Source organism: Barbus barbus, assembly GCF_936440315.1.
Source record: "Barbus barbus genome assembly, chromosome: 10".
NCBI lineage: Eukaryota > Metazoa > Chordata > Actinopteri > Cypriniformes > Cyprinidae > Barbus > Barbus barbus.
In genome coordinates, this window is record NC_136738.1 from 2891916 (window position 1) to 2919731 (window position 27816).

The following is a 27816-nucleotide window of genomic DNA, read 5'->3' on the forward strand; positions in this document are numbered from 1 at the left end:
TGCTGCACTGGTATTAGGAAACTTAATTCTAGCATCAGCACTTTATGAAAGACTCGCTCATTTGTTTCTGTGCTAATCAAAGATGGTGGGTCAATAGAGACAACTGGAGCATTTCCAAAAGGCATTCTGGGAAGAAGACAACGCAAAACGTTAATAACATTTGAAGTGCCAAAGGTGGATCTTTATAAGACCGAGCATGTATGTGAGTGTATGTTTGTTTGTGTGTGTGTGTGTGTGTGTGTGTGTGAAATTGTAAACACTCTCTCTCCTCTAATGAAAATTACTTTTTAAACATGCGCCTCCACAGGGAATGATGGATGAGAGCTCAATCCCGGGACTCATTTCTCCATCAATCAGAAGCACCATCTCTCTCTCTCTTTATCTCCCTCCTTTACTCCTCAGCATACCTCCATCCTCACTTTGGTCGACCCCACCCTTCTCCAAACATCTCCTACACCCACAATCATTAGCTAAAGCGCTGAAGCTCCCAGAATGCATTCATGAATCAGGAAATCATCGTATCGACAGGTGGTGCGCCTCACTGGAATTCCAATCAGCCTGGCCTGCTGCCGGCACCGGCCCCTTTTTTTGTTTGGCTAATGGTCGTTTAAATGAAAGTGGAAGTGGGATCAGTCGTTTAATCTGTGTGGCCTCCAAACTGCCAGAGAAGGCCAGACGAGATGAGCCCAGCCAGGCCCAGCTGTACACTTTCTGCTCTCAGGATTATGACACGAGAGAAATTTATGCACATATAATTTGGGTTGTGGTACAGAGAGAGAGAGATAGAGAGAGAGATGAGGAATGGGGCACTGAGACAGGGAGGGTGAACGGAGATGAGGGCACAGCTGGATGAGAGGGACTTCATATATCATCACAACAGATGCCACACCTTGAAGTTTGACAAGAAATTAAAGTTCAAAGGACGACAATGTGCATATGTATGTGACATGCTGATTTTGAGTAGGTAGATACAAAGATCAAGAGCAATGTAAAGAATAAAAAGACAAACAAACAAAACTGTATTCAAAGTGTATATATGTTTTAATTATTTATGCACTACATTTAAAAGATTGCAGTCTGTAAATGTTCTGAACGCTTTTGAAAGAAGTCTCTAATGCTCACCAAGGCTGAATTTATTTGATCAAAAATTAAGTAAAAACAGTAATATTGTTATTTAAAAGAACTGGTTTCAATTTTAATGTATTTTAAAATCTAATGTATTCCTGTGAAGGCAAAGCTGAATTTTCTGCAGCCATTATTCCAGTCTTCACTGTCACATGATCCTTCAGAAATCATTTTAATTTGCTGATTTGGTTTATTACATTAGTCAGTTAACATGCCATGGACTAGATCTTCTAGCTGAAGAATGGCACTTTAGAAATGACTATAAATTGTCGCTTCCAGCCAACTGTCATATGAGTCCACGATTGACGTTAACGTCAGCACATTGTAAATCCTGATATAAGCGTGTTGTGAAACTCATGCGAGAAATGACAGTCCTCCGTGTTTCAGCAACACATCTCATTTGAGCTTTCGAATGCACTTGCATCATGCTTCACAACGTGCTGACGTTCATGTCAAGTGTAAACTTATGAACCTGTCTGTGACAGTTGGCCAGAAGTGGTGGTTTATAGTTGAAAAAGATTAAAAAATATTAGTATTTTTGATAAAACATTGATTAATTGCATGGTGTTGTATGGATTGTGTTCACTTTATGTGTTTTTAAAGCGTCAACTTTGGAGGTCCTGTACACTTACATCATATGGACTCTCCGAGATGGAAAGATCTTTAAAAAAATCTTTGTTCTTCTGAAGTAAAAAAAAAAAAAGTGATACAAATCTGGGATGGCATGAGCGTGAGTAAATTATAAGATAACTTTAATTTTTGGGTGGAGTAACCTTTTAAGTTTGAAAATGAGCACTAAGTATCGGGCCATAGCCCTGAAAACATCTGGCATTTGCGGTTTAAGAATTAGCTTGAAAAAGCAAGTTTAACTACTGAAGGGCTAATCCTGAAATTTCACCAGAAACGACCAAAGCAAACCACTCTTAAATTGGACTTTCAAGCACATGGAGGTGGTGGATCATAGGGAAATGTTCATTAACAGCAGTATGGAGCGTCAGTGAGTAGAAGAGGTCTGCTGCAGCTCATTGCAGGGCTGGATTTGTGTGAGAGGAGGTTTATAAATAGCAGGCCGCTGATGTACCAGCCAGCGTGACTGAAATGTTCTCTATACGAGAAGAAGTTTGTGTCACAAACGCAATTACTTCTGTCCCACGGCCTGCTGATGAAATTAAGCAGCTTTTGAAAGGTCTGCTCTCTGGAGGTCTCAAAACACTTTTGGCTTGGAGATGAGAGTCTAAATGTGTGTTTCGGGATACTAGCATGCTTTAATCAGACCCACATACACGCTGAAGAAGGGGAGGGGCTATTAATTGTAGTCGTCACCTGATTTAAGGAGAAGTCAGATGTGAGTGTGGACATACATATAATAAATGTACACAGAACACACACATATACTATGTAAACAAAAACATTTCCTTTAATAAATCTATTTTACACTAGGTACAAAAAATAGTTCCTCTCAGGACCTTATTGAAACCCATTAAAGATGGAATATTTGCTAATAGGCTTTCATTCTGTTGGCAAGGCTTCAAAATTAAAATTTGTACTATTTTTTAATAGATGGTGCCATTTTTTCAAGTTTGACATATAAAGCAAATACTCGCTTTATTCATGTTTTCTGCTTATGCATAATATAGTCTATTATAGAGTCAATTGGATAAATGATGCAGCTATAATTGTGTGGGTATGTTGGTGTGGATGTCAGAGTGTGGTTTGTATGAGTGTCGTAAATAACATTTTGGTGTGTGTGTGCACCTGTAATGTTTGAGAGAGAAATTATACTGTACTGCGAATCACAAATCCCACCGCTGTGTATGCCAGCGGAGCTTTGCTGGAATCTAATGGGAAAAGTTTGGTACTGTACCCAAACTAAATCTTACTAAAAGCTCATTTTTTGAGATATCAACCTCAAATTTGGAACACAACTAGTTTAGATTTATAGCTTTGATTTTCTATAAATTTTTGAGTTCAAAATGTTTTATAAATTATATATTTTATATAAAAATTTGCTTTTTTTCATAAACTTAAACCTCTATAACATTTTTGGTTTAGATTTTTTACAACTTTTTTAACTTCAACAATAATCTGCCAAGGGACCAATCGTAAATCTGTACAGTTTTTTGACATGGACGTTTTTGTCCTCTATGAACCTAGGTGTAACTATTTAAAATTGACGCACAATGATTAAATCAAAAGACCCTTTCAAATAATAATGACGTCAGAAAGATGGAACCAGAAGTGCAAAAACGCTAATTTATTTTTGAATTCGAAGATTCATTCCTACAATACTCTTATTACCTAAATAGAAATTATCTGCCCTGAGGCCTTGCCAAAATGTCCGCCGAGGGAACTAACTTTATTTCAAAACACGTTTAATTGACACTCTTTAACTGTAAAGAGAGGGCCATTTGGAGTCTGTAACGCCAAAGATGAATCTGCTGTGGTGGAAGTTAGGAGAGGAGAAATGTGGAGCATATAATCGGAAAGGTCAGCTGTCTCAGTGTCACTTGTGTTCTCCTGTCACACTCAGAAACACTTACTCTCGGTTCATAAGTGCAGGGTTCAGGAAGCAGCTTTCTGCGAATTATACGCCTACATACCTCATGTCCCTGAGTCTGTCAATCAAACTCGATGGTGTACTCAGGGAGGAAGAGAGGATAGAGACACATATGCCAGTTACAGTTCAGACGCTCTCTGACATCCTACACACACAGTAAACCTGTTCTCCACCGGCCCGTCTAGCATCCATCACCACAGCGCAGGTATTAAAAACCTGTTATGATATTTCGCAGCGGGAGATGTATGGCTTTGATAATTGCCTACGGCAGACTTTTAAAAGGCATCTCATAATTACGGTTCACCTTTATTGTGTTAGCGTGTGTAAGGGGGTGTAGCAGGGGTCGCTGGCTTTCGGAGACTGATGGCTGTGGGTGGAGGGGTCTGTCATTTTTTGAGTGCAGGGTGATGGATGGTCACTTGCACTGGTAACCAGCACAAACCATTAAAGCTCGCCCTCATACCAGCACGAGACAGAGAAACCCTCCCTGCCAGAGCTTTCATCTTATTTTGATGTAATAAAGATTGTATCGATCAACAAGAAACTCATTATGAGCCCGATCACTGTAGGCAGGGTTGGTTTTGAATGTGTGAGTGTCGGGCCCCACAGATCTGTGAGTGTGAGCTGAGCTGACTGAACGTGTCACGAACAGAAGGACAAGTGGAGGAACACATATGACAGGACTCAAGATCAGTGCTTCTCAACCAGGGGCCCGGGGCCTGATAGGGGGTCTCGGAAAACTTCCAAGAGGGCCTCAAAATGATTAAAACAAGACAAAACAAGCATTAAAATAGGCCAAAATAAACAAAAATCAAGATATTACTTATTTTAATTAATCTCCTCAACAACAGTTTTTTTTTTGTTGTTGTTGAAGAACCAAGGCCTTTAAAAAACTGAATATATAAGGTATAATTTCCAGAGCTGGAAAAGTCACATAAATTAATAAAATGTCAATTTACATGTATACTTTTGTAATGAATATACAGTACCATTCAGTTTAAGGGTAGTGTTTTTTTTAAAAGAAATTAACTCTTTTATTCAGCAAGGACATTAATAATTAAAAAATATTCTAAATATACTATACACCTTCTACACATGAATTAGAATCCTGAAAAAAGTGTATCATGGTTTTTACAAAAAATAAAAAATAAAATAAATAAGCAGCACAACTGTTTTGAAAATTGCTAATAATAAGATGAGCAGCAAATCAGCATATTACAATGAACTCTAAATGATCAGGTGACACGGAAGACTATAGTAATGGCTGTTGAAAATTTCCATCACAGGAATAAATTAAATATTAAAGTAAGTATTAATAAATACAGTCTTGGTGAGTTTGAGCAACAACTTTTGCAAAAATATAAAAAAAAAAAAATCTCACTGCCCCCAAATATTTTAATGATAGTGTACAGCTTTTCTTAAACCTAATGTAGTTTGTGATTACCATTCGAATATTTTGGACACTTAGTCAAGGTGACAACCACTGAAAATAACCACCAAAAATAACAATTAAAATTAGATGAACACTTCAGTGCACTGAATACAAAGTCTTAACTTGTGACTATAAAGATGTGATTAATTAATGATTCACCACACATTCTGATTCAAACTGAAGTTTTGGTCTCTGACTAACAGTAACAAATTGTTGCTGCAAGCGCTTGGTCTATTTCTGATCTTTTCAGTCACAGTCTGCTGTAAACATAACTGAACAATCATATGAACACAAAACCCTGCAGCACCTTTGCAATCAACTGAAACTAACAAAGATAAGCGAATAAAAGTTACAGATCAGAAGAGGTGACTTCATCATTTATATGGATGTGTCTGAATTCATCCATGTACACCTAGGGAAATGCACTAGCACACACAGAGAAACAAACAGATGGCTTTCTACAGCGCAAATTAATCTATCAATTCCAATCAGTGAAATATGGCAGCTTTCAACTTGAATCAACAACAAACTCCCTCTCAATCGTGTACAGAGATTAGTGTGCAGGAACACGCAAATGAGACAGAGAGAGAGAACAGTGTGGCATCAGGGCTCTCAACAGGCCAGCGCTTGGCAGCGACTTGTATGTTTTCAAAGTCAAAATTACACAAGAGACGCATCAGACAATAAGCAGCACAGTCGCGCTCACCACAGCCAAACTTCAGAGGACTTCTGCACAAACAGGGTACAAAATGCACTTTTGCCACATCTGCTCAAGGCTGATGATGAGTATTTCCTGAAACTACTGTTTTAATGAAAATCTTAAACTCAGCATGAAATTAAAACTGTAACCAACTTTTATTCTCGATTGTGACATATACCCAAGTGAAACAGCTTATTGAACCACACAAAATGCTGGGTGGAACTTGATTTTGTCTATTGGGAATTGACTGGATGCTAATTGTTGCAATCATTTCACATGAGTGACAGGGTGCTGGAAAGCAGGGACTGAAACTCATCTGGCCACTGGACAACCTTATAGTCCATGCAGTGCAACATTTCATGAAAAAGAAAAATTGTACGTTTTTGATTTCATGATAATCCAGCTTAAATGTAATGAGGGACAGAAGAGTGTTGCTTGACAGTATATGAAAAGCTGCACACACACACACACACACACACAGAGAGAAGATCTGCTCTGGAAGCATATGACTGCTAGAGAGATGTAAAAGCCTAATGTTTGTTAAAAAGGAGGTTCTGGAAAACATCCCAGCTGCTGACTGAGTGATATATGGAGAGAGGGAAACCACTCAATGAGAGCCAAAGAGAGAGAGAGATCTTTGTTTTAGACAGTAAGCATTTATCTGTCTCTCAATCTACACACCTGCCTGCCTGTCTCTCTGAGTGTGTTTGTGTGAGCGAGAGAAATCTCCTGACTCAGTCTTTGAACATTTAGAGGTGCTGGAGGTGAGGAGACACAAACACACACAGTTTGAAAATGCCTGTTCAGCACACATGCCCTAAAAAACATTTACATAATACAGTGCTTCTCTCCATTGTTTATTTGCTTCAAGAATCAAACGATGACAATATTACACATGGAACAGCAGCCTAACCAAAAGTTTACTGTACATATTTTGAAGTCTTTAAAATTAATAATTAAAACTCATTATCTATTTTATATTCACCGTTTATATTGCATATTTAGTAAAAGACTGATAAAACTATTTTAGCAATTTTTAGGAACTTTAAATATATACTCAGATTTAGACAGGATTTATATTCTGCTTTATAACATTTATTTGGGATTTATAAATATTTATTCATATTCAGGACCTATTCATCAACTATGTTTGGATGTATAAATATACACTGCCCTCCAAAAGTATTGGAACAGTAAAGACAAAATTGCTCTGTTGGCTGTGGAGTCGAGACATTTACAAATATGATTAAAAGATGAATATGAGACAAAACTACAGAATGTCACATTTTATTATTGGGTGATTCAACACATATACGTTTTACCAGCTAAGAAGTTCAGCACTTTTAGAGTTCATCCCTCTATCTGATGTGAGCATAAGTATTGGGACAGTTGCCTCACAGGTCTTTCTAAGTGATCAGCTGTGTCCTGTTGCATTAATTCTTCAGGTATTAAAAGCAGGGAATGTGTCGTATCAGTTATATCCATTATCTGAATCTTGCATTCGATGATGACACACAAACCAGGATGAAATTTGGATGCTAAAAGAAAAGAGGAATCAGTTAGAGCTATAGCAAAAACAAAGGGCATGGAGAAATCAAGAGTTTGGAAACCACCAGCGATACCAAGCATATAGCCTCATCTGTAAAGCATGGTGGAGGTGGTGTCATGGCATGGGCATGCATGGCTGTCTCTGGAACAGGCCCTCTCAACTTTACTGATGACTTAATATATGATGACAGTAGCAGAATGAATTTGGAAGGGTACAAACCATCTTGCCTACCAATATTCAAGAAAATGCCACCAGATTCATTGGGAAGTGCTTCATATTGCATCAGGACATTGACTCAAAACATCCTGCCAGTTCAGTCAAGGAATTTATAAGGGCAAAGAAATGGAAAGTCTTAGATTGCCCAAGTCAATCCCCAGATTTAAATCCGATTGAACATGAATTTCACCAGCTGGAGAGGAGAGTAAAGGCAGAAACTCCCCAAAACAAGCAACAATTGGAATTGGCTGCATTAAAGGCTGGGAAAAGTATTTCAAAGGATGAGAGCAAGAGTCTGGTGATGTCTATGGGTCCCAGACTCACTGCTGTGATTGTGTGCAAGGGATCTGCAACTAAATAATAGCTTTTAATCTTTTATTTCTGCCTTATGTTCAACTGTCTCAATACTTATGCTCACATCAATGAGGGGGGCATATGTTGCTCTAAAATCTTTATATACCTTTCAGCATTCATAGTGCCTTCCAAAACATGCAAGCTGCCCATACCGTATGCACTTACGCACCCCCATTCCATCAGAGATGCTGGCTTTTGAACTGAACGCTGATGACACGCTGAAAGGTCTCCCTCCTCTTTAGCCCGGAGGACACGGTGTCTGTGATTTCCAAGAAGAATGTCAAATTTGGACTCGTCTGACCATAGAACACTTTTCCACTTTGAAACAGTAAATTTTAAATGAACCTTGGCCCACAGGACACGACAGCGCTTCTGGAGCATGTTCACATGTGGTTTCCTTTTTGAATGATAGAGCTTCAGTTGGCATCTGCAGATGGCATGGCGGATTGTTTACCGACAGTGGTTTCTGGAAGTATTCCTGGGCCCATTTAGTAATGTCAATGACAGAATAATGCCGATGAGTGAAGCAGTGTCATCTGAGGGCCCGAAGACTACGAGCATCCAACAAAGGTCTTCAGCCTTGTCCCTTAAGTACAGAGATTTCTCCAGTTTCTCTGAATATTTTGATGATGTTATGCACTGTAGATGATAAGATTTGTAAAGCCGTTGCAATTTGACGTTGAGGAACGTTGTTTTTAAAGTATTCTACAATCTTTTTACACAATCTTTCACAGATTGGAGAGCCTCTGTCCATCTTTACTTCTGAGAGACTCTGCCTCTCCGTTTTAACATTTGTTATGTTCTCTATGTTCTACTGTGAATAAAATATTGTCTCAGGTGAATTGAAAGTCTTTTAGTTTTCATTTTATTCAAATTTAAAAAATGTCCCAACATTTCCAGAATTCGGGTTATAATTGTTATGTATGGTCATTTAAATAATTGCATTTTATTATTTATATTTAGCATTGTTATATTTTTTTCTCCTTGCTGTTCACAAACCTTATTGGCAAAATTTGTTTTAGTTATGACCAACCTGAGAACCACTGTTCTCATATACTTAGAAAAAACTAAGAAAATCACACTGAAGCACAGACAACATCTGAAATGCTGACATCTCCTCCATCTGCAATACAAATGATGACACATTTGTGCACACAGCCTGCATCTAGCTTTCATTCTTGCCAATTTAATTCCACTAAATTTCCTGGTCTGTTTCTGTTTATGTTCTTGGCATAATGGTTAAAACCTCAGACAGATATCCAGTGTTTTTCCTCTGTCTGGATCTGCAAAGAAAAACAAAAGTAAGGAAACGCATCTGTGAGCTCCCCGCTCGGGTCTTCTCAGCGATTTTGACTTTGCTAAGAGATGAATGACTGAATAAAACAAGCTGTTTAATGCTAAAAGATTTACAAAAAAAAACTCTAAAATGCAGCTAGACACTGATAGCTGCATAAATACTGACCAATCACGGTTAAGAGAAACAATTCTTCCGATCATGCTGCTCCACTCAGTGTAGAGTTTTCCCAAAGTTACAGACAAACCGGATCAAGTTGCAACTAGTATTTACTTTGTTTGGCACTGAATGTATCATATTTATTGAACTTGAATCAACACTGCCTTCTGAAAGCAGGAGGTCTGGCACGACATCCTGTGTTATTTCAGTATGACAGCAGTTCCTGCGTACAGTATGTGGCTCATTAGCTGAAAGGGAAAGCACATTCAGTCAGCGATATCTCTGACATGTTGTTTCAATTTCTATTGTCTGTCTGACACGCTCACTCAGGCCAGTTTGACACTAGTGGCATTTTACACATTTGAAGATGATCAGATTACAAGGGCAACTGTTCGTTAAGAAAAATTTAAGCAAAACAGGGTCATAAAATACTAGAGTTCAAACTGATATTAGAGGAAAACAATCCATAGGTTTACTTTGGAGAGAGGAGTCATATTTTCACTGGTTTCTGACTGGTGCGGTGTGTGACCTTCCATGTCTCAGCGAGGGTCTGGATGAGTGGGGAGTTTGAGTGGTTTAGCCCTAAGCTCTTTAGACAGAGATGGATGAGGAGTCAAACTCACAGGCACAAATATTCTGTTTAGTGTTGCCTTGAGCAGGTGCTGGATATTACTTTGATGCACACCGCTGTGTGTGTGTGTGTGTGTGTGTGTGTGTGCGTGTGTGAGAGAAAGTGAGAGAGAGAGAGAGAGAGAGAGAGAGAGAGACTGATTTATATTTTATTTTTTAATGAACCACATGCCAGGTTTAAAGTTGACAAGAAACAGCATTGGTTGTTTCGTAATCAAACAAAAGTTTCGAACATTCACAATCAGAAACAATGAGATTTGATGTACATATTAACAATGAATTATGATTAAAACTTCAGTCTGCTCTTCCTAATAATAGGACAGTAGTTTTCCTTTTGTCTGCCAAAAATTTCACTTGCCAAGATACATTCATTCATTCTTTCCCACCCAAGAGATATTGGGAGAGAATGAATAAGTAAACTTTAAATTTTTTTCACAATGTTCTTTACAAAATTTTGTTTGTAAACATATGTAACATGTTGGAAATTACACAGCTATAGTATAACTCCATAACACATTTTGTTGTCTCGTTTGACATTCAACCGATCAGAAAAACAGTATAAACAGCTGCATTGTGAAATATTATTATTATTATTAAATATTATTTTGATTAAATACTATTAACTTAAAATAACTTTTTTTTTTTTTTTCATCCATCAAATACAAAAACATTTGTGCCGTCTAACATTTTTGTGGAAATTGTGATTTTTTTTTTTTTTCAGGATTCATTGATGAATAGAATGTTCAAATGAACAGCATTTATGTCTTTATTGGCACTTTGGATCAATTTCATATCCCTACTGAATAAAAGCATTAATTTATTAAAAAAATAAAAATAATAATGATCCCAAACTTTCAAATAGTAGTGTACATGACAGATTTTGCAAAGCATAAAAATGGATGCACAAGATCTGTAAACACACACTTTAAGGCATCACAACACTGGCCCAAAAGGACAAATGAGAGTTCTGTCAGCTGGCCTGAAACTCTCTCACACTGGCCATGGTTAATGCACAGCCCTGCACAAATCAATAATTTTGATTCAGACATCTTAGACTAGCCTAACTAGTGTGTGTTATTATCCTATGGTGGTTTTTAGACACCCATGCTCACTACAGTTTTGTTGTTTGGGAAAAAGCAGCGTGGTCACTGACACAAGGGTAAGTAAGTTTTTTGGATGAAATATTCCTTTAAGATGCACTCTCCAGGCTTGCTCTAGTAATCCCTCTCATGTGATTTATTTCACACTGAATAACAACAGTTTCCTTAATTTGCAAAAGCATAAACATGTCTTTCATCACAACTGCTTCAGATGGCATACCTCTCACAAACTCTGCGTGAGACGCTTCGTGACTTGGCTTCATTTTCCAGGCATATTAAAAACGATAAGAAAACACACTAATATTAAAATTTTCCAAACAAAGTATTCCCTAGCTTTGGCAACTGAAGGTTTTTCCATGACTTGAGAAGGAAAGTTGGAGTGTTTTTTCTGGACCAAAGGCTGCTGTGGTATTGGGGTGTGGAGGGACCTGTGGTCTCTGTATTCAGGCCAAAGCAGAAGGAGAATAGGTTTCCCAGGGTGCTTTGCTCTTACGTTATGCTCTCCTAGCACTGCTGGCAAAAGACCTCATCTGCCTGACACAAACACACACATACGCATGCAGAGTCTGATAATAGAAAGCAAGACTCGGCTATGGCGCTCAAGAGCTGAGGCTTTAAAGAGAACAAAATCTCATGCTCCTTCTCTCCACTCTTTCATCTGCACTTCACTGCAATTAAGGAGGAAGGAGAAGGAGGAACGAAGTGGCCACTCACAGGAAGTGGATTCGACTACCCTCATACACTCAGATGCAGACAGAGAGAGATGGGATGGGATGAGAGAAACAGCATTTGAGGGAGAAAAAGAGAGCTGGTGTCTGGGGAACTGTCCAAAAACCTGCCCAGAGGCTTATCTCTGGCGATATGGCTTTGAATATATGAAAATTTACATCAGAAGCGACTGATTCGGGACTCTCTTCATAAGCACAAACTCCAAACGGCACACAAAAGTAGTGGTACTCACAAAATCACACAAGAGATGCAACTCTCGATTGAGTCCAATAAAAGCAGCTTTCTATTGGTTACTGCAATTTGCGTGACCAACTTGAACCCAATGCAAAAACTGCATGGGGAAATCTTTCGCCCCAATGAAATATAACCGCTTGTGTGGATTCCTATTGGAATGACTGGATTTCACCTGTGAAAATTCACTGAACAACAGTAAATGTGACAGCACCTTTAAAATTTGGCCAAAATTAGGTCTCTTAGACGGAATCATATGTTGCTCCCTACCTTTTGAAACAGACTTTATGGTGGAAATGCACTTTAAATTGCTATTTAGGTAGTCAGCATACTAGATTGTGGGAAGGAGTAAGTAAATATATATACATACACAGACCAAATACACACCAAAAAATACAGCAGAAGGACATTCTGCAGCAATACACTTAAGATTCACTGGAACGCATCGGGTTCAGGTTTGGTTATTGTTGGGTGTGGCGATTCAGGACCACCGTAATGGATACAGGACCATATTGGCTACCATCCTATATGTTATTATAAAATTTTGGCACTGAATAAGAGCAGGGAATCAAAACTTGTGAAGAGAAAACGCTCTCCTTATTGTGTTGGACTGTGTCCCGCATCTGGTGGCTGGATGCAGATTATTGCCTTGAGCTGCTTGGCCAGAGAGAGTTATGGGAGCTCTCGGAGCCGGAGGTGTAACACAATTTTGATGGGAATTGGATTCCGAGGCTAGGAATCACGTGTGGGTGGGACCACGGCTGCCAAGAGAGGCTGGGGCTCAGAAAGAGGGAGGAATATGAGGAGTGATGGAGAGAGAGAGAGAGAGAGAGAGAGAGCACGACGTGAGAGAAAGCAGGAAGGAGAACGGGAACCCAGCGCCGAGAAGGTTTTAGAGAGATTAAAAGCCCAGAGCGAGGGGCTCTTAAGACCATCCTGCTAATTAAATATGTCAAAGCTCATAAAGACACATTGGGGCCTTTTCCCAGAGCCAAGCTTTACCAAACCCACCTAGTCAGCAAAGCCTTCACATCTTGTCAATAAATATTAGTCTGGGCATCAGTAAAACATCCACAAAATGGATTGGTTTATTAAACGTATTACCAATCCCTTTTTTACTACAGTCTCTCTACAGAAAAATTGCACATGCCAAAAGACAGTCAATATTCAACGGCTGGATTTTATGCTACAGGGAAAACTCACACCACTAGACAAAAGCACAGACACACACAGATGCCAAAGAACTCCACAAAAAACTCAATCTGAAAAGGCCACTGTGGTCCATGGTGACATATTCAACAGGCATGGAAGCCCTACTGCTGTGTTCAGTTCAACTTGGAAAGTCTGAATTTACAACCTACTACTTGGAAAAGTGTAAAAGATTATTACTTCATCTCAGATGTCCAATTTGGAAGCTCAGGCCAAAATTTGACTTGACGATAAAGACATGTGCTGTACTGTACATGCACTATATTCAAGTCATTTTAAAACTTTTCATCGTCTAGCACTAACATGATGTAAACAACAAACAAATATAACCCTTTGCGTGCACTTCCCTAAAGATCATTTCTTTCACATATTTTACTACAGCATAAAATACATCAGTAATACCTCATTTGTGATTTTAAGTGTCTTGAGAAAGGCAGTTGCTAAATGGAAGGTTGTTGGAGGCATGCCATCACACCAAACAGATCAAACTCATCCACTCACTAGTCTTCATTTACAGTCTAGTTTATACTCACGGCCTTGCAAACTATTCTAACTGAAACTTCCCAACTTGCACATTTTATATAAAGATGGAAAGAGTTGTCAGAAGCTTAAAGGGATAGTTCACCCAAAAATGAAAACTTAAAATTTTGAACTAAAATAACTACGTTACTGCAACCATATGGCCTATGAATGAATGAAAATGCATATTTTTCAATCAAAGAGAACTTAGAGAGTGTGGGCTGCTTTGGTGCTTGAAGTTGAGCTTCAATAATGATGTCCAAGATTAAGAATACGCCAGAAGTTTCTTCTCTCTATTTAACAACATCAATTTACAATAGTGAAAGATGTCAAAATGTGGACGGTGAAGGGAACTGTCATTAGTGAGAGTCCCACTTACTGAAATGCGAGCAACCAGCCATCAGAGGATTATACTGGAGTCTTGAAGCCTTCCTCGAATGGATACTTTTGCAAATAAAACAATGATTTGTCCAAAAAGAATGATTAATTATCAATCGAGGATTTGTTATTCGTATGATTTGGTGGTCATAAGGTGTATGCTTGCGAATACAGGACAAACTGCGTTCCATATTGCTTTCAACTGTTTGGTTACCAACAATCTTCAAAATATATTTTGTGTTCAACTGAAAAGAAACCCATATAGGTTTTGACAACGTGAGGTCATTCCTGCAGCACTCCATGGATATATATATTATATAGCATATATGCACATTATCAAGTATAAAAATTACTTAATTTCTTGTGAAAATAAAATTTACTTACGTTACTTTGAAATGCAAAACCTATTTAATCTCCAAATTATGATTGTTCATAACTGTTGTACCAAACCTAATAGTAACATTGATTTGCTGTAGCTCTCTTCTCTAAGCAGAGTTTTTCCAAAGACTAACCAGCATACTAGAGGTCTCTCTATTAAAATGAGTTATTTTCTTCTGTTCTTCAATTTATTTCTTAAGTTATTTTCTTCAATTCAGAATTGATCATTCAAGCAATACACTGTTTTCTATAGTAGATTCCAAAATGAATTAAGACTGTAAACACTGAAATTGGTGCAAATACTCAGTAAATGACAATCTCCATGAATAATTGCGCACCTGCAAAACAAATGCTAGAATTGTCATCTTGCACACTTCAGAACATGAACATGGTCGGAAGCTAGTGATATCAAGTAGGAATGTCCCACATCCGACTTTGAATGGAACACAGCTTATAACTCCTCAACAGGTAAGAGGCCACATGTGTTCTCTGTGGGAGTCCCATATGAGAGCAATGCTCTCCCAAAATATAGACTCAATGAGGATAGAGTGAGAAAGAAAGATGAGAGCGGAAAGACCCCAGGCCCCATATCATCTCACTCATTTCACTGTAACTGAACTGAGGGTCACACTATGGAGGAAGAGTGGGAGGGTGTGGAGAGGAGCACTGCGGGATGAAGGGAGTAGGCATCGGGACATACTGAGCATCTGGTGGAAACATGTTCCATCATCTCATGGGCCACACACACGTTTGGTCCACTTACTAGGCAGCCACAAAATCTAGTGAGTTGCCTTCATAGAAAGCATTTTTGGTCATAAGACTCACTCTTAGATAAGACTATGAGACCAAATAAAGCTGTTTAGAAATGTTCACTTGGTTTTGAGAAAGCCATAGTAGAGCAATACACGCATACAATGGACTAATGTGGAAAAAAAGAAGATAATATAAAATATTATTTTGAGAAAACAGCATGCAAAAATTCTCATAAACCCTATTTTATGGCGTTGTAAATAATACAAAGATCAGTGGAATTAATTTTACAAGAAAGTACTATTTCACTCTCTTCTTAAAAATGTCATGTTTAATTCAATGTGTTACTTGCCTTACAAATGCAACTGTTTCAAAGCAAAACACAGGCTATTTTTTTTCAATGTAGGCCAGAATCTAACATCCATTAAACAGTACACTAAAATAAACTACATGCTAAACCACATCTTTCACTGGTTTGCATTAGGTTTCACTATGTCAGTGAGACCTCCTGGACAAAGACTGTAATGGATTTTCTTTAAAGGAGAGGCAGAGTTTGTGGTGTTTTACCATCATCCAAACCAAGCTTCAGGCAGTACACATGGTGGAGTGAAAGAATCAAGTTGTTACGTATGAAACCCTTTGGTCTCCTCCTATGCACATCGCTCTCTCAGCTTTCCAGTCCCACATGGCCTACATGCTCTTTACAGGGGTCTACACGGGGCACTCAGGGGCCAATCCATCAGACACAAGCACAACGGGACAAGTCTATCAGCAGAGAACTGGAGTCAGACCGGACACAGCTGTGGGCATGAGTGTGTGAGCTCGAACTGATCCAAAGCAAGCGAGAGTGCATTCATTACCTGACTTCTGACAAAGCATACATGCTGCTTTCATCTGCCACGGAGGGAGACAGATGCACTCGGGGATCAAGTAAGGCCTCCTCACTCGGGGTTACATTTTAATCGCTAGTGCTAATTAGGGTTGGGAACTGAGATCTAGTTCTGAACAGTTCTATTTATTACTGGAACAAAATGATTTACGACATTTATGATAATGATACTGTTGAATGTCTGACAAAACAAAACAAAAAAAACCTAAATGAAACAATGAATCGAAACAAATCTAAAAATAAAAAACAATAAAGTAAAAACAAGCAAAACAAAAATAAAAAAAATAAAATCTCTACTGCTACTGCTGGGGTACACCACAGATGCAAGGGTGTAATCTCTGTATATGTGTGTGGGGGGTTTATGCATACGTGTACATGCATATGGGCAGCATATGCTCTTTCTGCACACCTGGAGGGAGTGAAGATTGCTTACATCAGGAGAAAAAAAGCACTGCGCTCTCCTTTTTTCCACACGCTTGTAAACAAAGTAAAACCACACAACCACAGGGCATGCTATTCATTTCAAGTATCACCACAGGGCAGAAAGGCAGAGGGAGAGCGTCTGTTCTGTCCTGTTGCTAATAACTGTTGCTCTCAAGTTCTAACCACAATCCCCATTTAAAGCCAATACAGATATCTGTGCAGTCAATCTAGCATCAGTGCTGTGATGCGGCCAGCTATAGTGCTAACATAAAACTCCACACATTCAGAACCAACATTGCATGAAAAATACATCATAAATGAAACTCCAACACCCTAAAAATCCACCCAAATCACTAAAAGAGGGAGGAAAAAAAGACATTATAGCTTAGGAGAGCCTGTATGGTTTACATTAGCCGAATAGTTTCTGTTCCAACCAAGTGACTTGTGTACGCGTCCAAATACAAATACAGGGGCAGGAAATTGGCAGAGATTTACAGTAATTATTGAGAGCTGGGCTATAGGGGTTTGGGCCCTGTGACAAATATGATATGATGTTAAATTGAGGCAAGCGATAGTGGCAGAGGCACGGGTAATCCACAGAAAAAGGATTTGAAGGGAGAGAGGCAAACGCCGGCGCGCTAGCAGCGGCCTAGCACACAGTAATAGGTTTTCATTACATTGCAATCTCTTTTAAATAATCCTATTCATTTTTCATGAGGTCAATTTTTCCCAGCAGACGAGAGATAGAAGGCCAAATACGGCTCTCAGCGGGCTGTGATCCGTCATGTGATGATAGATTGCACAGGCTTAAAAAAAAAAAAAAAGCTAGTTTAAAAACTGCTTATGCAGATACACAAACAAACAGACATAAAGACAAACACAAACTTCACATGCTCCGAGATTTGGATGCATTGAGCGAAAGGAAAGAATTTACAGGAAGAACAATAGCAAATTGTGGAAAATCAATCAGAAAGGGGTGGAGGGATAATTATTTCATAATTGTCTGTTTCAAATGTGTGAAAGCTTATTGACTCAGCAGCAAATATAAGTTGAAGATGTTGTGTGTGTGTGTGTTGGCTGGCACCAGCGATTCTGGGTTTGAAACAATGTGCTATTGTGTGGAGAAATTGGCTTATCCTTTGTCCTGACTACAATGATGTGCAGGGAGTTTTAGCCAATCAGCTTACAGAAACCAATGTCACCTCCCACATAACTTGAGTTTGCACTCTCAATTTATGAGTGAAATGTTTCTGTCTCTCAGAGACAAATAAGCTTAATTGGCATGAATAATTACATTGTTGCAGAAGCATTAAGATACATTTAGAATAAATACATAGTGAATAAAATTAATAAGATATGTCAAGTCATATTTATTTATACAGCGCTTTTTACAATACAGATGGTTTTAAAGCAGCTTCTCATTAATAAACAGGAAAGCATCAGTGTTGCTGTTATAAAATGAAACAATGAAATGAATTCAGCTCTACAGAAGACAAAAGTGTGATTATTCATATCAGTTTAGTTGCTGTGCAGTTCAGCTGTGAATGTTGAAAAGTTCATCAATTATGAAATAAGTTCTATTCAATTCAAGGCAAAAGTGTATTTTTCAAGGTCAAGTCAGTTCAATGTTAATTCAGTTCAATAACAGTGGCAATGCTGAAAAAGCTAAAAGGTAGTTACTAACGGGCACATCTTTAAATCTTTATGATATTCTGATTTCTATATATGGTTCAAGTCTTTCCGGTCACGAAGACTGGTTAGGCTAATTCATCAACGACCAATCACAACTCTAAGTAAAATTAAAGGGATAGTCCAAACAAAAATGTAAATTCTGTCATCATTTACTCACCATTCCAAATCTGTATGATTTAATTTTTTCCGTGAAACAAAGGAAGAAATTTAGAAAAATGTCATGAGGGTGAGTAAATGACAGAATGTACATTTTTGAGTTTAAGTATCATTCATGTCCGGTGGGGGACATATTATTCATGTCCGAGTTACGTCAAGTGTGATTCTAGACCAATTAAATTTTAGAGGGTGGAGTTACTGAGCATAACAGCAGAAATAGAAACCAAAATGAACTGCCTTAGCAAATACCACTGATAACACGTGAAGGTGAAAATAAAGATGGTCTGTTGTCTAGCCAAAGTGTATAAAATGAGCAAAACACATGCATTATGATTGAGATCTGAACAACATTCATGTCCTGCTAATGACACACGCACAACAAACCAATTGTATGTTGCACAATGTCCATCTCTTATAAACAATTATTTTTAAATTCAACTCATTCCTAAAACAGAATGTAGATAATGGTGGTTTTCTAATTCTAATTCTGATTTCACGGAGAGGGGTAAAACAATAAGAAATAGGTCAACGAATAATGCTTCTCCAGAAAGACACACGCTCATCGAACAAATGTATTCCTAATCTGCCGGTGAGAACAAAAGCTCAGGAGAATAACACACTTTGGCCTTGGACCTCCACACGAAGATGAAAGACGAGCATTTAGGACAGTTTCTGATCAAAAGAAGCTAGGAATAAAGGACTCTGAGTGCAAGTATTCATCTTGAAGTGCAATCGTACGAGCACATGGGGATGAAGCATTTTCTCTGGAGAGGCTGATATTAGGTTTATGCGAGAAACACAATTATGCCAGTATCTATTTTACACAGTTCACTCGCTGCAGCGGTTATTCAGACTGAGCTTTTTCTTCGTTTTTTTGTCTTGAATGATCACATATATTAGCATTTAAGTAACGACGGTGGGAATCAGTAATGAATCCCTGATTCGATTCAAATCCAAAAGTTTTTAATCAAATTTGAAGTTGTTAAAACTAATTGCAGCAATATTTTAGCCATTTGAACTGAGGTGCTACAGCGGTCTGTCACGACACATTAGACAGAACCACAAAACACTGGTTACGAACGTAACTGTGGTTCTATGAGTAAGTAGAAGTCCGCCAGAGGCAGTGCTGAAAGCACTAGTGGAAAACTCCTTGTACTTGCGCTTGACCGAGAATCGAATGACAAATTTGTCACCTCGTGACATGCCTTGAACTATAATAACCCCATAGCACATCATTTCGATCTCTTAGATCATTCTCGCAATACCGAGTGACCAGAGACTCTGGCGGTCTTCCACTTAGTCATAGAACCACAGTTACGTGCCGTAACCAGCGTTCTATTTCCTTTCACTCCAGACCGCCAGAGGCAGTGCTGAAAGCACTAGTGGAAGACGAATACCTACGCAGTCACGAGGGATCCCCCTGCAAAGCATCCGGGCAGGCAGAAAGCACTGCAGCACACACTGCTGGCAAGGGAGTCACATTCAATCTGTAAAAACGTGAAAATGTACATGATGAAGCCCAGGTTGCTACTGCACAAATTTCAGAGAGCGACACCCCTTTGAATGCTGCCCAAGATGTTGCCAAGGCACGTTTAGAGTGACAATGAATAGATGAGGGAGCAGACTTTCCTGCAGACTCGTACGCATGTAACATAACCTGCATCACCCAGTGTACCAGTCTCTGTTTAGAAAGAGCAGCACCTCTGCGCATATCACTAAAACAAACAAACTATTGGTCCGTTTTACGCCAGGCTTCTGTCTTATCGATGTAAGCCCTCAAGGACCTAACTGGACATAGATCCAACCGTATGTCATCTTGATCTGATGGCAATGCAGCCAACACAATAGGTGTTCATAAAATGTGGAGACAAGATCTTGGGTAGAAACGCCGGATTAGGCCACAATGAGACAATACTAAAGTCAGCACTCCAGCGCAAACATGGGGCACTCACAGACAATGCATGGAGTTCACTTACACGCTTTGCTGTTGTAATTGCCAAGAAAAATGCAGTCTTGAATGACAGCCACTTATTGTCTGACTCCAAAATTGTCTCGAATGGGGGCTGACAGGGAACTGAGCACCATACTCAAATCCCATGTCGGACTCATGACTCCGGACTGCCCACGGAGGACAAAGACGATTAGCTCCTTTCAAGAAAGCAACAATCAGCTGGTCAGACCCAAGTGAAGAAGCACCAAACTCGGACCGGTGAGCTGACAAGGTCGCCACATACACCTCAAGTGTAGATGCAGAACGTCCTAGTTCCAAAAGATGTTGCAAGAAATCCAAAATGCATCCCACTGAACACTGTAATGGATCAATATCACGGCTAGAACACCAATCACAGAATACCTTCCATTTACATGAATACAACTTGCGTGTAGTGTTCAAACACTACCATCTACCCGCCATCTTTCTTTGTGACCAGAAAATAAATTGAAAAAAAATCCCCCGGGATGAACTTGGGAATCGAGGTGTTCTATCGCACCTTTGCGCAACAACACCTGAACTTCTTGTGTAAGTGCCTGTGCCTGACGTGGATCGTGAACTATTGTCTGTCTCACGCCGGTGTGAACAGGAGGTCGACAGCGAAACTGTATAGGGTACCATCTTGAAAGGGTAGTCAAGAGCCACTGATTTGTTGTTACCGATCTCCAATGATTCAATTGGCTTTCCGTGAAACAGCCCACTGTCGATATGTGTGCATCAACGCTCACGTAAACGCTTTTCTGTAGAGGTGGGGGGGGGGGGGGGCGCTGGGGACCTGGGGGGTCAGATGTGAGACTGATGCCCACGTGGTTGAGTCCCACCATGCCTGGGAGGTGGAGGAGGTGGTGGAGTTGTTCGAGAGTTCCGGTGGTAGAAATGTTGAGATGATGAAGGAATGATGCATTTATATAAGGCTTTATTGTGTATTGCTGTACACCCAAAGCGCTTTACAATCATGTGGGGGGGGGGTCTCTCCTCAACCACCACCAGTGTGCAGCATCCACTTGGATGATGCGACAGCAGCCACACTACAACGGCGCCAATGCACTCACCACACACCAGCTACAGGTGGAGAGGAGAGAGAGTCATAGAGCCAATCAAGTGTATGGGGATTATTAGGAGGCCATGATAGACAAAGGCCAGTAGAGGGAATTTGGCCAGGACACAGTTACACCCCTACTCTTTACGAGAAGTACCATGGGATTTGTAATGACCACAGAGAGTCAGGACCTCGGTTTAACGTCTCACTCGAAAGACGGTGCTTTTTTGACAGTATAGCGTCCCCGTCACTATACCGGGGCGTTAGGACCCACACAGACCACAGGGTGAGCACCCCCTGCTGGCCTCACTAACGCCTCTTCCAATAGCAACCTAGTTTTCACCGGAGGTCTCCCATCCAGGTACTGACCAGGCTCTGGCGGTCTGGAGCGAAAGGAAATAGAACGGTATTTACTGGTTGAATTTCTTACAAAATGACAAAATTGGAAAGCTGAGACTGTGTTTCCTACCAAAAGTAACCTGCTCTGTCTTGTCTATCGGCATATTGTCAGTTTCCCAGTTTGCTCCGTGATGTATTTTTCACTGCGTAAGAACATGATGTGCAAGACTGCCAAGGCTTAATGGACATAGCAACAGTAACTAGGGGGTAACAGTAACTAATTTCCTTGCTAAGACACAAACCGATGGACTCCCTTAAACTGCTCTGTGGAGCGCTGCAGAGGCCCGTCTGAGTATTTGCTGCAGGTATGGATAATCATAAAGCTAGTCTCTCATCTGTTTAGCCTTTATTGTAGGCAGAGCTGAGAGAAGCATAAAGGATAGGACATGATCAGAGAATTATATAAGACGCTTGAATAGAAGTTATGGTCACCCAAAGAGCACACACTGTAGCCAGATTATGCAACTTGATGATGTACATGCGCACACGTTTGTTAATTCATAATAAAATAAAACAAGTATAAATAAGTCAAATGATCAAATGAGGGCCAAGGCTTAACGGACATAGCAACAGTAACTAGCGGGGTGCGTTTTTGCAAAGGGTCAATTGACACCTATGGTTTCAGAGGAGAGTCAAGATGAAGTCAGAGAGATTAAAAAAATAAAAAATAGCTCTACATCCATTATGCTCCTTCGTTAAGTCATAGAAACTAGCTAAAATGGTTGTTTTGAATGAGGAAAGTCTTTTGCCATGTGTCTATTTGTTGAAAAGTAGAAACACACACACTCTTACTCTATCACGATAATGAAAGCCAATCAATTGTTGGCATAGTCGACTGCCGCCACCGAAACATTACTTTGCAAGAACCAAATAGGGAAAACTAATGAAGTGTAATTGAAATTCTGCAGCATCCAGTGTTTTAAGAGAGTGAAATATTTCTCATTCAGTGTGTTATGGAAAACAGCCGAGCTAATAGGGTCATCCTTAGCTAATGTGTGGAAATGTGCTGTACTGTTCAATTCTCATGGTGAGCGTTCAATTTTTAGAGCCGTCGCACCCATCACGCCTGTACAGAAAATGACTTGCAAAAGCAGCCATCTCATTTCTGTTTTAGTGATCCCTCCATTCCTCAGAGGCAGTCATCCAGTGGACCCTCTTCCTCGCTCACAACGTCTCTCTCTTCTCATCTGCACCTCCAGCACCTCTATAATCTCCTCTCTCACTCTCATTACTCCTTTTCTTTCCTGTCTCCGTCCTCAGGGAGGAAAGGTGGGAGAAGTCTGTCATCGTTCTCCCCTGCGGCTCTCTACGAAAAATCTCCTTGCTAAGACACAAACCGATGGACTCCCTTAAACTGCTCTGTGGAGCGCTGCAGAGGCCCGTCTGAGTATTTGCTGCAGGTATGGATAATCATAAAGCTAGTCTCTCATCTGTTTAGCCTTTATTGTAGGCAGAGCTGAGAGAAGAATAAAGGATAGGACATGATCAGAGAATTATATAAGACGCTTGAACAGAAGTTATGGTCACCCAAAGAGCACACACTGTAGCCAGATTATGCAACTTGATGATGTACATGCACACACGTTTGTTAATTCATAATAAAATAAAACAAGTATAAATAAGTCAAATGATCAGTGTTGATTCTCATTACATTCTCAGTGCTGTAGTTCACTTTTTCAAATTGTTTTCTGAAAATCAATTGTTCTGTATTACTGTAATGAAAAAAACTTGTCGCTTTATGTATATTTATGTGTATATACACACACACACACACACACACACACACAAACACTTGTTTAAAAGTTTGGGATCAGTATGATTTTTAATGTTTTTTAAAGAAGTTTCTTATGCTCACCAAGGCTCTATCTATTTGATCAAAAAAAAAAATTATTTTGTGAAATATTATTGCAATTTAAAATAACAGTTTTCTATTTTAATACACTTTAAAGAATAATTTATAAGCTGAACTTTCAGCATCATTACTTCAGTCTTTAGTGTCACATGATCCTTCAGAAATCATTCTAATATGCTGATTTATATTCAATGTTGCAAACAGTTTTGCTGCTTAATATTTTTTGGGATACTGTGATACTTTTTTTCAGGATTCTTTGGTAAATAAAATGTATTTTTGATTAAATCAATACAGCCTTGATGAGCACAAGAGACTCCATTAAAACAATCAAATCTTACAGATCCTTTTTAACGGCAGTGTATATTCAAGTATATATATATAAACACAAATACATTCTTCTCTTTTTTTCCCAATTAATTTGCTCTTGATGGGTTTTGTGAAATTCATCCAGCCGCTCAGCTATTCCAGCAGTTATTGAATTTTCAATAGATTACATAAATCGGTACCATTTACTTTATAACCCCATCAACGGTAACAAAACAACACTGGTGTACTTCCTGCACTCTTCATTTACAAAGTTACCAGCCTGCCAACCGGCCAAGAAAACAAATTGTCACTAAAGCATTCATATCAGTGCAGTACACAGTAATCAAAACATACCCATTAAAGCAGATGTAAACCTAAATCTAGCGTACAGGTTTATATCCTCACAGCTATTCATGCCTCTGAGGGGATCCAGAGAGAAGGCCGGTGGCATAATTCACTTGAGCTTTTTCCTTTTAATGTGCCAACACCCAGGTGAATACGAGCGTACACCAAAAAATTTCAATTAAAAAACTATTCAAACTTTCTATTATTCATGAACTAAAGGGGGCTCTCTTTATTGGTTATGTATTATTAATATCCTAGCGCTCGTATCAAAGACTATCCAATTTCATATCCAGCACTTGGAACCAAATTACAGTGGGTTTTTATTCATGGTTGAATTGGACCACGGGGCTCGCTCACGCTGGCCATTGTGCCGCCCACCATAGCTACAGTCGCCACGGTCACCAGAGAGCAGCCCCCGTCCGCCCTCATCATATTGAGCTCTTCAATACTTTCACTATTGTTTTTTTTAAAAAGCCATCGTGACACAGATTTGGTCTATAGCCGTGGCTGATGCATCAGATATAGAACGCCGCTGATTAGATTTTCAAGGTAATGTTGGAACACGAGAGATTAATTGTGTTACAGTGAGGAGGAGCATTGATTCATCCCCCAGCATGCACTTGTCAGCCCACATTTTACATCGAAGAGACTGCTAGAACATGGATGGTTTCCACTCCTCTAAATATAATATATTCTAAACATATACTGTTTGTATATGTGTATATATATATATATATATATATATATATATATATATATATATATATATATATATATATATATATATGAGATCCACACACAGGTGCATTATGGAATTAGATTTGTGTCAAAAATATAGAATGAAAGTGATATATACACCACTGTTCAAAAGTTTGGAGTTAGTACAATTTTTATAATTACCTTACTTTTTTTAAACATAAAAAATACAATATAACATTAGTACTGTAAAATATTTGTACAATTTAAGATATGTTCACAATCTGAACATATTTTAAAATGTTATTTATTCCTGTGATGCAAAGCTGAATTTTCAGCAGCCATTGCTTTAGACTAAAGTGTCACATGAACCTTCAGAAATCATTTTTATGAGCTGATTTAGTACTTAAAAACATTTCTTAATACTATTCATTTTGAACATTTTAAAAGCTCCGTAATATTTTTGTGGAAATGTGATGATTTTTTTTCCAGAATTATTGGATGTAAAGAAAGTTCAAAATAACAGCATTAATTCAAAAGATACATTTTCTGTGACATTATCAATTCATTTGCTGTCACTTGATAAATTGAATGCATCTAAAGATAAAAAAAAAAGATAAAATAAAAAGGTACAGGCCCCAAACTTTTGAATGGTACTGTGTATAGTAGCAAATCTCTTCACTTGGTTGTAACTATTTATTTTGTTATCATTTCCAGGTTAACTCTGGATGTCTTTATTCTCTGTAAAGCTATGTTCGCTCAAAATGTTATACTTCTCCATTTTCATTGATTGGACAACACAGAGAGAAGGCAGACAGCGAAATCACACAATAATGTGAATAACTTACCCAGATCCATGCTCTTAGATGACTTCACATGATTCTGCTCCACATGACCCTGCTGACCTCCGTCAGTCAAAGAAGCGTCAGCTGAACTCAGACTGGACACACACACACAAACAGGGCAAACATGCGTTTCTTTATTATGTTTATTAAACAGCTTCAAGTCAATGAACAACATATAGGATTGCACGACTACTTGTTTTTTACTAGTCTGACAGAAAAGTAGTTAGTGGGTCAGTGTTCCACTCATGTTCCACTTGCTCATTCAATGGCACTTGGTTTAAAATATTTCTAAACATTACAAACTCAGATCATCTCAAGCCATATATTTGGCTTTTACAATACAAAACTAATGTCAGATAATTTAGCTACACTGGGTTACAGTTTGTGGTCAGAGGAACCTCCTCCTGATTTTGCCAAGTACAGACAAATACTCAAGTCATGTGACCAACTGGTGTCAAAAATAATCAACCGGTGCAACCCTTACATGGAAAAAGAGACCAAGGCAAATCCATGTTACCTCTGCTGGAGCGTCAGGCTGCCCTGTCTATGAGGATTAGCAGCGAAGCCTTCATCATCCCCCTCTTCCATGTGACCGTATCCCCCATTTGAAACTGTGAGAGAATGGGAAAACCGCAGAGAGAGAAAAGCAATCATTAGAGCTCTGAGGAAATATTATGCGGGCTCATTTAAGAGGGGTCTGCTGGGGTCAGGCCAGCGGTGGAGAAGGGTGACAGTCTGGCTCGAGCACTGAGAAAGACAGACAGAGACGGAGACCATTATCGGCTCCAACACACTGTAATCTCCACTCACCTTTAATGATCTTTCACTCCTATGATAATGGGACTGGGGCCTCGGATTGACTTGATTTTCCCCCTCTAAGCTTGGTTACGCTTGTAAGAGTGTGTATGTGTGTGCATAACTAAACATATGTTATTAACACTATTATTGGCATGATTAGTCTGTTATATCCTAATTCGTAATGTTTATTGTAACTCAATGTATTATTTACTAGTTTGTTATTTCTCTGAGACACAACAGTGTAGACCACACAAAATTACATCTTGGTTTTATATGTATACATTACGGTTCATACCATTCAATATATTTTAAAATGTATTTTTTTCCTGCGATGCAATGCTGAAATTTCACCAACCATTGCTTCAGTCTTACATGATCCTTCAGAAATCATTTGCATATATACAGTATACTGTCTTAGCAGGTTAAAAAGGATGAAACCAACAGCCCAGCAGAATGTGTAGTGAGGAGACGAATGAAACAGGAAGCACAGTTAGCAGGATGATGCAGTGACTGTGTACTCGGTTCATGTCTCATCTGCCTAAAGAGACTACACACTACTGTTGCCTGGCTCTCGCTAGTCAACACATAAACCTTAAACCACCTGCTGCAGAAACAAAGACACGATGAGCTGTTTCTGAGTGTGTGTGTAACTCAAGAGCAGTTTATGAGCATTTACCCAGAATGCTCCTTTATTATTTAGTAAATGTTTTCAACTACTGTATCTGAAGCCGCACATGACAAAGACCTCATTAATGTCTGTTAGGCCAAATAGTGCAGAACCAAAACAAAGGCTTTAGGTCTTTGTCTAAAGGCCAACAATGTACAATTGAAAACAAATGCCTCAGATTCCCAGACACTTAGCGAATGCTTTTGATGAACAATCTACAGTATGAACAGTTCCAGATATAGACTGAACCCTTGTAATCATTTCCTAAACCATTTCCTTTAGCAGAGTCAACATCATATGACAGCTGCTATAGTAGTGGTTGGCTGTCATTTCCTTTAGCAGAGTCAACATCATATGACAGCTGCTATAGTAGTGGTTGGCTGTAAAAAAAAAAAAAGAGAGAATTAAA

The 27816-nt window shown here is 39.0% G+C and overlaps 1 protein-coding gene across 4 annotated transcripts in view; it reads right to left on the reverse strand.

Moving 5' to 3' along the window:
• Window positions 1-27816, reverse strand: part of pard3bb (par-3 family cell polarity regulator beta b) — a 286069-nt gene that overhangs the window by 109733 nt on the left and 148520 nt on the right. For all 4 annotated transcript variants that reach the window (XM_079427536.1, XM_079427538.1, XM_079427535.1 and 1 more), the window contains exons 15-16: window positions 26460-26553; window positions 25946-26037 (exon numbers count right to left, since the gene is read on the reverse strand). In XM_079427536.1, the coding sequence (XP_079283662.1) occupies window positions 25946-26037; window positions 26460-26553 (186 nt within the window). The remainder of the gene's footprint in view (window positions 1-25945; window positions 26038-26459; window positions 26554-27816) is intronic.